Raw genomic sequence first — 12,202 nt, 5'->3', positions numbered from 1 at the left:
GAAGAGGGATGCCGTAATCCAAGCTATAAAATATTTGAAGGTAGGTGAATGACAATTCACCAATTTCCACCATGAAAAACGAAATAATTTATTAGGTTTTAATTGGATTTGAAAGTCCTAGATCTTTGAGATTCATTGAACTGTTCAAAGGCATGTTTCAATCTCGAGTGTGCCCTTCAGGTTTTGTGACTGGGATGCCGAGGATCACAAAACAAGGTGTGAATAACCATGCAAATATACTTGGTACCCTTAATATTTACCCCTTAATCAGTGTGTCGGTTAACCACACACGCTCCACCGATACTATGATAAATATTAAGTTACCCTTTGCCTACCTTGTTAAGTCCAGGTTAGTGTGCCGGTTAACCACACACGCTCCACTAACGACTTAAGCAAAGTGCAAAGTGTAATTTCATGGGTTAGCACCAAATTCAGATTTTCCTAAGTAACTAAGATTGGGTATTAATAAGAGTTTAGTTACTTAGTATTTATCATTAATACTTTTAATGAAAGGAGAATTATAGTCCTTGTCCTACCCGTTCGGCTAACGACCCTCCACCAGTCAAGGAAGCGGTGGGTGAGAGTGGACACCCATTAAACTGCCATTTTATAGGCAGTAACCTTATACCCCCCTTATAGACCGGCTTCGTGAATGAGGCCTACTAACGGTAAGACTGACTTTACTCTTATACATATATATAAATATTATTAACTTATAATATTATAAAGTATAAGGGTTGAATTTTAACTTTTAAAATTCTAAGGGCTAACTTGGAATTAAAGTATTCATAAGTGAAAACTTTTCAAATTCCAAAACTTGGGGGCAAGTTTTGAAACTATTCAAAACTAATTAATTCCATAACTTATGAGTTTAAAGTAGTTTTAATTAAAAAAAAAAAAACTCTTCAAGTTCCATAACTTGAGGACAAGTTATGGAAGACTTTAAACTAATTAATAAAAAAAAATAACTTTTTTTTATTGTAACTTATGGAACTAATTAAGGTTACACTTTTTTTTTTAATTTAATGAAGAGACTCTTGAACCTCCATAACTTGAGGACAAGTTATGGAGTCATAAAACCATTTAATTAGAACTAGACTCTTCATTTTGTAACCTTTGCCAACTTTTATGAGTTTTATGATTCTTAAATGTGACTTTTCATATAACTTGAGGACAAGTTACAAAAACACACTTTGGAATCAACTCTTAGATTAAAATGGATTAAAAACAACTATTTCACACAACTTTTCTATTAATCTAAGAACCTCATAAGAACAAGATAATTCAAATCATCAATCTTCAAGAAATTAGCATGAACATACAAACTAATACAAATCTTGAAATTATGACAATTATCTTAGAAATTGGATTAGCATGAACATTACCACATCAAAAACAAGTTTATAAGTCCAAAAACATCTTAGGGTAATGTTCCTAGTCCAATTCCAGCCAAAATAATCGAATATATGCATCCAACTCGATTTTTCAGCTACTTTTACAAGTATAACAAGAAAACAAGCCTAGGCTCTGATACCACTGTTGGGTTATGAGCATTCTAACACTCCTAAGTGTACATGCAACCCTAAATACCTTGGATCTATGTTTTCTCTATTATACATACAATTATGAACATCCAAGGTATTATCCTAATCTAGCCTACAAAATAATAAATATAACAAGATAGAATACATACCTCTTTGATGTAGAATGTATTCATGAAGCTTGAGTGCCTAGTGCCCCAAGTGTGACACCTCAAATGGTTCACACAACACCAAATACACTTGGAATAACTTGAGAGAAACTTGAACACTCCTTGAAATCGTCTAGCCCTCACACTCACACATTAGTGCACGATTTCTTGAGCCATGGGATTCTTTTATATGGTGGCTATTAGGGTTACACCATGTAACTCATAACTTTACCCATTCCTTATGCTCCATAGATTTTAACCTCCATGGAGTATCCATGGGTCACCCCATGGACTTAGTCCAACATAAGGAATCTTGGATCACAAGCCCACATATATAAGAATGAATGATTTACACAATCAACCCATATATTTAATTAGTCTCCTTTTGATCACTTAATTAATTCCAAATTAATTCTTGATCAATACTAATTAAATAACCTTATTAATATATTAGAACTTATAATATATTAACCAACCTTAAGTGTTATTTCTCTCATTATAGTCTATCCAAATGCATGATGCCATGCAACCCAAATGGACCATGCTGGGTCGGGTCAAGTCTTACCAATTATAGTTATGGACTTAGACATTAATCCAACAATTAATTCGAGAGTATGGATTAAGACATAGTCAGTTGTCCTTAGTGCGGGAGTATGGACAAGACATATAATTTGTCATTAATTCGAGAGTATGGATTAAGACATAGTTAGTTGCCCTTAGTCTGGGAGTATGGACAGGACATAGTTATTTGTTATTAGATCCGTGAGTATGGATCAGGTCGAGAGGTTAGTTTTAGATCCGGGAGTATGGATCAGGTCGAGAGGTTAGTTTTTAGTCTCGTTGAGAGGATTGACAGGGTGGGGTAAGAGTTGGTTATATATATATATATATATATATATATATATATATATATATATATATATATATATATATATATATATATATATATACATCAGAATTATGTAATGAGTGTAATATATTAATTAATAATCATTTGCAATCAACCTAAGTCAACATTGGACTTAATGGATTAAGTCCTTAATGGGTTACGAATCCAAAGTGTCTATCTCCGCCGCCAGACTGAACTATATATATATATATATATATATATATATATATATATATATATATATATATATATATATATATAGAGAGAGAGAGAGAGAGAGAGAGAGAGAGAAAGAGAGAGAGAGAGAGAGAAATTTTTTTATATTGTGTGAATTCTAAATTATATATATGTTATAACATTGTGGGATTGAAATCCCTATGTACTCACCAGGTTTTCCAAACCTGACCCACTCAATATTTTTGTATCACATGTATCGATACAAAGACACATTACACTGAGAGATTAAATAGATGTATATCATTAGTGTAGATGAATGTAAGTTCGGTTAATGCTTATGTGTCTGTGTTGACTAGGACATCCCAAATGTTTTAAAACGAATAAAATACATCTCTTCGGAGATGCTTGGATAAAGTATTTATCATGTTCAAGGAAAAACTAGGCAAGTGAGATTAAATAGATGTAACATACTAAAGGCAAGTGAATCGAATGTTCAAGGAAAAACTAGGGGACGTCACGGAAGTATAAATTGGTGACATGGTGGTCAAGTCTAAGAGAGTTGAAGATCACCTTGAGGATCTTTAAGGAGCCTTTGACATTTCAGAAGAATATAATATGAACTTGAACCCCTCCAAATGCCACTTTGGAATGAAGGCATGAATGTTTCTTGGATATATGGTCACCAAGAGAGCGATAGAAGCCAGTCCTGAAAAGATAAAAGCCATAATTGACCTCAGATACCCCAACAACGACCAAAGATGTCCAAAGGCTGACTGGAAGAGTAGCAGATCTAAACAGGTTCATTTCAAGATCCTCAAAGAGTTGTAAACCTTTCTACGGCATCCTAAAGAAAAACAAGAAGTTCGAATGGAGCGGGGAGCACGAAAACGCCTTCCAAGAACTTAAAATTTATTTAAGTTCAGCACCCCTAGTAGTAGCACCATTAGATGGAGAGCCATTCCTCCTATGCATTTTAGTATCCTGAAAGGTCGTGAGTGAAATCCTGGCCAAGGATCTTGACGGAGACCAACATCCCATCTACTATGTAAGTAAAAGTCTACTAGATGCTAAAACTATGTATTCTCATCTCGAAAAACTAATACTAGCACTAGTAATGACTTTTACTAAATTAAGACACTATTTTGAAACTCATACCATACATGTAATAACTAATTATCCAATTAAGAATGTTGTGAGAAAGCCAGAAATGTCAGGAAGGATGGCCAAGTGGTCGGTAAAGTTCAACACATTCAATATAAAGTATGAGTCAAGATCAGCAACAAATTCACAAGCACTAGCAGACTTTGGGGCTGATCTTAGTGATGATCTACAAGTCGAAGTGGAAATAGAGACTAGACAACTTTTGTAAGAAGAAAACATGGGAAGATGGATGATCTTCACGGTCAGAGCATCCAACCAAAGAGAACCGACTTTGGGATCATACTAAAATTGCAACAGGGGGACATACTACCCTAAGACGTTAGTTGTGAGTTCGACGCAACCAACAACAAAGCGGAATACGAAGCATTGATTATGGGACTGCAACTAGCCAAGTAATATTCAATTAAAGGCCAAATGCTAACATTATACCTACAAATTCTTATAACATTAGACTCCGAATTTGAAGCCTTTAGCCTAAACCAAGTTCCTAGAGAAGATAATGTCGAAGCAGATGCATTGGCCAACCTGGGATCTTCCCTTAGGATCCCACCTAAGACAAGGATTCCAATAATCCATGTAATGATCCCATCGATTGAGAATCCCGCAAAAAGATAAGAAGATCCCAACGACCATGATCAGACAACCAACACCACAACCATTCAGGATCCTGATCCTCAACCCGCTCACCAAGATCCTCATGAACAAAATAATCAGGATCCTCTAAGATCCTGAATCAAACCCAATATAGAATATCTTAAAGATGGAACAATCATGAAAGAAGAAAGAAGTGACAAAGCATTCAAGATGAAGGTCTCATGCTTTGTGATGATCCAAGGGAAATTATATAAAAAGTCCATGGCAAGTCCATACCTAAGATGTTTGGAAGATCACGAAGCTGCAGAAGTTCTAAAAGACATACAAGGAGGAGATTATGGAAACCATACTGGGGGAAGATCCTTATGGTCTAAAATACTAAGGACGGGGTACTACTGGCCAACAATGAAAAAGGATGTCTTCTTACATGCACAAAAGTGTCGTGCTTGTCAAATACATAACAACATCCTTCATCAACCAACATAACCTCAACACCTTATCATCTCCTCCTGATCATTCATGAAGTGGGGAATGGATATAGTTGGAAAATTACCAAAGGCTCCTAGTGGAAAGGTCTTCATGCTAGTGATTTCACACCATTTCTCAAAGTGGATAGAGTTTGAAGCCTTTGTTCGGGTGAAAGACAAAGAGGTAGTCTCATTCATTAAATGTAATATCTTGACCAGGTTCGGGATCCTAGACAAAATCATATATGATAACGGGTCCCAATTCGTAAGTAAAAGGACTAGAAACTTTGCACCATTTAGGGGATTAAAATGATAACATCTACTCCTGTCCATCCTCAAGCCAATGGTCAAGTAGAATCTAGCAACAAAATCATAGTCAACAACATGAAGAAAAGGCTAGATGAAAAGAAAGGCAGATGGGCTGAGGAACTTCTTTTCGCTTTGTGGGCGGACAAGACTACATCAAAAACATAAATGAGTCAAACTCCCTATTCTTTGGTGTTTGGAACAGAAGCTGTGATCCCAAATGAAGTGGTGATACCTACGATAAGATGCCTACTCCAAAATCAGGAGAACAACGATGAGATCCTAACCCAGGCTCTCGACACTATTGATGAACTCAGGGATCTTGCCAGGATCCGCATTGCAGCTCATCAACAAAGGATCTCCAAAACATACAACAAAAACATAAAATTCAGAAGATTCCATGTAGATGACTTGGTTCTTAGGAAGGTGTTCCAAAATAACAAGGATTGTAGTGCAGGCAAGTTGGCACCCAAATGGGAAGGCCATATCTTATCGTTTCAAAAGCAGGAAAGGGGGCATATTGGTTGGCAAACCTAGAAGGAAAAATCTTTCCAAGATTCTGGAATGCGATACACTTGAAAAAAATATTTCATGTAAGTTAAAATATTTCATTTGCCAACAACATCTAAGTCACACATACTTTACCCTTTACTTTTTTTTGAAATCTTTTGTTTATTTTTTCGAAGAGCATTACTGACTTAAACATCAGAGGGGTGTTAGCCAGGCTAACGCCAACCCCAAGCTAACGTTTGTAATTTGCTGAAGTTCAAGGATCCTAGCCGCTACGAATAGAGACTGATCATCTCTCCTCCAACTAAGGGTACTTAATTCCCTATAAGGTTTAAAGAGTTAATAACCTCTTTCTTACGAGTTTAGGTTTCTACACCTCGCTTGGACACACAATATCTTACTATGGGATGTGAGTAAGGGGATCATTTCATGCTTAGTGACTTGGAAACCCTCTTATTTATGAATATATGTTAAGATTCTAACGCTTAATCAAAGGTTTATAACATTGACATGTTATCTCAAGTTGGGATTTCCCCAGTAAATTTCTAAGATGGGATTTTCCCTAGTGAATTTCTAAATTGGGATCATCCCTAGTGAATATCTTAAGTTGGGATCTTCCCAGTGAATACCTTAAGTTGGGGATCCTCCCTAGTGAGTTTCTAAGTTAGGATCTTCCCCAGTTACTTTTCTAAGTTGGGATTTTCCCCATTATGTCCTAATTTTGGATTTTTCCAACAAAAGCTAAAAAGGGATTTCCCCTAGCAAATCCCTAGGTTGGATTATCTTGAGAGGGATCCTTCCCTACATAAGCTTCAAGATCAAAACCAAACCTAAGGATCATCAGGTTTTATCTATCCTTGTTTCTTAAAACCTATCTTTCTACATTCACTAGTACAAAAATGACCTACGGTCACACTTTCCGAAAAACGGCCTGTGACACTTTTTCTTAAAAGTGTGGTCAAAGGTCACTAAAAAAATTTAGAGACTGTTTTTGGATACATTTAAATTATATTGTGTGGCCATTATATAGACAATCAACACTTTTACCACACTTAATTATACCAAATGTGACAAATATTAGTCACACTCGAACACTGAGATCATAGGTCACAATCAGCCACATGTATCGATTAAGATTGTCATACTTTTTTTATGAGAGACAGTAGATAAAAGTATCGTCACATGAGTTAGTTCTCTGTGTGTCTATAACCTGGTGCCTTTTTAGCCACATAACAGACAAAGTAGCTAAAAGGTGATACATATGGTTACACTAATTATTTGTCTGTCCATAGGGCAGTTCGGTACTAGTTGTATTTAGTTTACGCAAGAAATTAAAAGAAGTTAGTATTGGTTACTTATGGTCATGTACCTTTTATTATGTGTGTCAAAATATTATGAATTGGCTTTAAGAATAAACAAATATTGTGTGTAGGTAGCATTTAGTTACGTTTACAGCTATTATATGTGTCTATATGTAAATATAGTCATAAAAGAAAAATAATGTCTTATCGTTATAATTAGGGGTCGTTCATTGAATATGTTACTTATGGTCATGTACCTTTTATTTTGTGTGTCAAAATATTATGAATTGGCTTTAAAAAGAAACAAATAGTGTGTGTAGGTAGCATTTAGTTACGTTTACAGCTATTATATGTGTCTATATGTAAATATAGTCATAAAAGAAAAATAATGTCGTATTGAATAAGAGTTATAAGAAAGGACCAAATTGCCCTTTTTTTCATCTATTCTTTTAATTGCACCAGATAATACACCATTAAAAATGAAAAGAATACAACTTATTTTAACAGAATATTATGATAAATAAATGAAATGAATACAACATAACTTGTTTAACATTGCATAACGAAAGTACATTGCTATTACATGCAGTTTATGTTATAACATATGTAACAATATAACAGTAAAAAACCGAAAAAAATATCTTTGAGTTATAACAATATTACACCAGAATAGTTTGATGGTATAATATGGTAAAAAGATATTAAGTAAAGTACATCGTCATTTTTTGTCATTTTCTTATTCTCCACATAACGATATGCTCAAGTTTTGGCCTTTCCCTTCTACAAACAAAAAATAAAGTTCATTAAGTGTTAAATGAAGGAAAAATATTATCGCTACAAATGTAATTCATGACATTAAGAAACACGTACCGTACGTATAAGAATACCGTGACAATCAGTACGAAAATAATCATTTTCCTTCTGCAAGTCAAGTGTGTCTACACGTGGCAATATGTTATCATTATGAGGAACAATAGTACTAAATTCTTCATCTACATCTTCATATGTATCTCTGTAATTTTTGGGAAGTGTCTTGAACACAATAGACATTTTTTGATCGAGTGGGTCTGCCACGTAAAATACTTGTTGTGCTTGTGAGGCCAATATGAAGGGATCACCTTTATGGCCTAATCTTTTTAGTTCAACTAGTGTGTACCCCAATTTATCCCTTTTTACCCCATTTCTATTGTCAACCCAGTCACACATGAAAATTGGAATTCTTTTAAAATGATAATCTAGTACCCATATCTCTTGTAAAACACCATAATAAGTGTTTTTGGCATATGTTACAACTTCTTTACTGATGTGTGTGTCAGTTGCAACAACACTAACCCCACTGTTTTGGTAAACTTTACCTTCACGAGCTTTTGTACGAAAAGTATATTCATTAATAGCATATACATCGTATTTAATAATGTTCTTATTGGGTCCATGTGAAATCCATCTCATTGTCTCTGTTATACTTTCTCTACAGGCCCCTAACTCTCTCTCTACCTGAATTGTAATTAGATTATGAATTTAAGAAATCAAGACAAAAATAACAAAGAACACAACATATTTGAAAAGAATATACCTCCTTTCGTAACCAATGACCAAATGTTTTACTATGCTCTTGTTCTAGATGTGCCTTTCGTTTAGTAGGGTGTAGATGTTCCAAAAATTCCATATGTCGCCTGTCAATACGTTAATGTTAATATTATAACAAAAAAAAGCATACATGTAAAAAACCTTACTTGATATATGGGAGTACTTCAGATGTATTTTGCAATACAAAGAAATGTGCTTTGCTGAATAGTTCTGCAGAAACTTCTACCGATTTAGCAGCTGATAGAGGAGTACCGTCCATAATAGAGCTACTATCTACACCTTTATGAATTCCACATTTGTTATGATTGTCAGGTGGAATACCAACAGTATCCATCTTTTTAAGGAATTGACAAAAAAACTCAATTGTCTCTTCTGCAACATTCTCTTCTGCAATGCATCCTTCTGGTCTATTTTTGTTTCGCACGTGCCCCTTAATAACCTTCATAAACCTTTCAAATGGGTACATCCATCTAAATAATATTGGACCGCATAATTTTACTTCCCTAGTTAGATGAACGGTTAAATGAATCATCACATCAAAAAATGATGGTGGAAAGTGTTTCTCAAGAAGACATAAGGTTACACATAACTCCTCTTGCAACTTATCGAGCTCATCCACTATGATTTCTTTGCTACATATTGATTTGAAAAAGAAACAAAACCTTGTAATAGCAACTCTGGTGGGTGGATGCATAATAGATCGAATTGCTATGGGCAAAAATTGTTGCATGAGCATGTGATAGTCATGTGATTTTAGTCCGATCAACTTCTTATCCTTTAGACTCACCAAACTAGAAAAATTAGAACAATACCCTTGAGGAACCCTTAAGTTGTATAAAGTCTCACAGAATTTGTCTTTTTCCTCTTTTGTCAATGTACAACCTGCTGCGGGAAGTGTTGTGTTGTTCCCTTCTATCTAAGGATGCAACTCTGGTTTTAAACCATAATGAACCAAATCCAATCGAGCTTTATAACAATCTTTCGTCTTCCCAGGAACGTTCAACACAGTTCTTGTTAAACTCTCGCCCACGTTCTTTTCCACATGCATAAAATCTATACAATGTGGAACCAAATTGTCGGGCCAATACCTTAGTTGTCTATACCATATATTGAATTTCTTCCAGTATGTATTATTTTGCTGGCCCACATCTGAAGTACCCACTTGGTGTGATTTTCTCTTTTTTTTATTAATCTTCCCACCTTTTCCACTTGTAGATTGTTGGATTTCTGCCTCCTTGCCCTTATTAACCTTTCCCAGTTTATTAATTATAAATTTCACCCTGTTATATATTTCCTCCCCATTCATAGGTTTTGGAGAGGGTGAGAACTCTTGTTGTCCATTGAATGCCTTCTTTTGTCTTCTGAACGGGTGATCATACGGTAGAAATCTTCTATGACCAGCATAACTCTGCTTATTCGATTCAGGGAGTCTAATGCAGTGTGTCTCTTCGCCACACACAACACAACCTTGAAAACCGCTGTATGGGCAACCACTTAATGTACCTAGAGCAGGATAATCATTAATAGTCCATAACACAACTGCACGTAGTTTAAAGTGCTCTTGTGCATATGTATCGTATGTTTCAACTCCAATATCAAATAATAATTGCAGATCATCAATAAAAGGTGCTAGGAACACATCAATATCGTTTCCTGGTGTTCCCGAAATCAATAACGAAAGCATGATGAACTTTCTCTTCATACACAACCATGGTGGAAGGTTGTAAATGACAGTTAAAACAGGCCAAACACTATGATTCCTATTTCCTCTGTTCACATCGACCCCGTCAGCCGAAATGCCTAGCCGCAAATTTCTTGGTTCGCTAGCAAAATCAGGATATTTGTCATCAATGGCAGCCCATGCTAGTGACTCAGCTGGGTGACTTAAAACGCCAATATCCACCTTTCTTTCTGTTGCGTGCCATGTTAAATCTTTTACAGTAGTCTTAGACTGAAAAAGACGCTTTAAGCGCGGAATAATTGGAAAGTACCACAAAACGTTTGCAGGAATATTGTTGTAAATTTTATTTTTTTTGTTCATCAACCTTCCATCTTGATTTACCACAAGTAGGACATGCTGCCAAGTCTGTGTATTCGTTTCTGTAAAGTATACAATTGTTGACACATGCATGTATCTTAGTATACCCTGAACCCATTACCTTGAATGCTTTTTTCGCCTCGTATGTACTACTGTACATTTCGTTTCCTTCTGGTAACATATTTTTGATCAAAACTAATAATTCTGTAAAGCACTTATCTGATACTCCATACTTACTCTTCAAGTTGAGTATTTGAATGATTGCAGATAATTTTGTGAAATTATGACACCCTGTGTATAGGGGCTTCTCGGCATCTTCTATCAGTTCTCTAAACTTATCAGGGTTCCCAATAAAATTTTCTTCTACAGCTTCAACCATCTCTACTGTTTCTGCAGCATCTGTTGGCATTTCTGTGTTCATGTTCGTGGAATCTACAACGTTTGACGTATCCATGTCAAAATTATGTTCATATATATAACTTCTTGGTGGTTCTTCTGTTTCTCCATGCTTATTCCAATTTGTGTATGTTTGATCAATTCCATTCCTGAATAGATGATCATCTACCACATCCACCGAATTAGATATGTGGTTAACACACTTAACACATGGACATTGAATTCTTATCTTTTTTTTGGTATCTACAGGATCCATATGTTTAGAAATCTTGTAATTGTGTACTGCATATTTGATAAACTCTGCAACACCTTTTACATAGGTTTCTGATGTTCTGTAGGCTCCCATCCAAGACTTATCCATATTCAGCTTACAACAACATCAACAAGCAATATATGTTTCCTGTTGATTGACCCATTTTAACAAACAGTTGGTGTGCATAAACGAAATAGATCACATTACAAATAAATCCAATATACTGAAACAAAAAAACTTGTTAACTCAAAAAAAAATATAATGATACACATCATGACCAAACGAAATAACAAAGATTCATATTATGAGGGTAATTGTTTTTTAATTCCCTGTATTAATTAAATGTAGTATTCGTACCTGTATGAATTTGATGTTGATGTATCAATTTCTGGTTGAAGAATAAACGTAGTTGCAATGCCTTTGTAGTTATCAGAGAATGAATCGATAGGAATTCATATTGTCTAAAAGGGGATATTTACGCATTGAGTCTGGATTAGCAGGGACATGTGGAGAAGTGATAAAAAAGTGGATGATCAGGGACATATCGAGAACTAAAAAAAAAGAAAAAAAAATTGTTGCTAGTTGGGTTCGAACCCATGACATTCCAAAATATACCATTAACTACATTCACACTTACCATCTGGGGTATCTGGTTGATTGTAATTTATTAGTTTACGAAAAAAACAAAAAAATTAACCAAAAGAGAAAAGAATCCACTAAAACTGATCTAAGACAAACACAGTTAGCATCAAGCATTTTTTCCTCATTTGATACAATAAATGTAATTGTTGTTGCACATTGTTTTTAATTAGCCTTCACAATTGAAAATAAAA

At 35.0% G+C, this 12,202-nt stretch overlaps 1 protein-coding gene across 1 annotated transcript; it reads right to left on the bottom strand.

Annotated features, from left to right (window-relative positions):
• Positions 1 to 9,598: 9,598 nt before the first annotated feature.
• LOC145121324 (uncharacterized) lies at positions 9,599 to 11,477 on the bottom strand. The gene is made up of 2 exons (XM_079057090.1): positions 10,728 to 11,477; positions 9,599 to 10,633 (listed from the first exon to the last, which is right to left on the bottom strand). The coding sequence occupies exons 1-2, from the start codon at positions 11,475 to 11,477 to the stop codon at positions 9,599 to 9,601; spliced, it is 1,785 nt and encodes a 594-aa protein (XP_078913216.1).
• Positions 11,478 to 12,202: the final 725 nt, after the last annotated feature.

This window comes from Lactuca virosa, chromosome 6, assembly GCF_052849685.1.
Source record: "Lactuca virosa cultivar CGN04683 chromosome 6, Lactuca_virosa_CGN04683_v6, whole genome shotgun sequence".
NCBI classification, from domain to species: Eukaryota; Viridiplantae; Streptophyta; class Magnoliopsida; order Asterales; family Asteraceae; genus Lactuca; species Lactuca virosa.
The sequence above is the reverse complement of the archived record's forward strand: the minus strand, read 5'-3'. Positions and strand labels throughout refer to the sequence as shown.

What these genes read in the sequence shown, in the direction of transcription:
- LOC145121324 (XM_079057090.1), bottom strand. Translation starts at nt 11,477, where the DNA reads ATGGATAAGTCTTGGATGGGAGCCTACAGAACATCAGAAACCTATGTA. An exon ending in GTGGTAAATCAAGATGGAAG is followed by an intron (nt 10,634 to 10,727) that starts GTTGATGAACAA and finishes CGTCTTTTTCAG; the next exon opens with TCTAAGACTACTGTAAAAGA.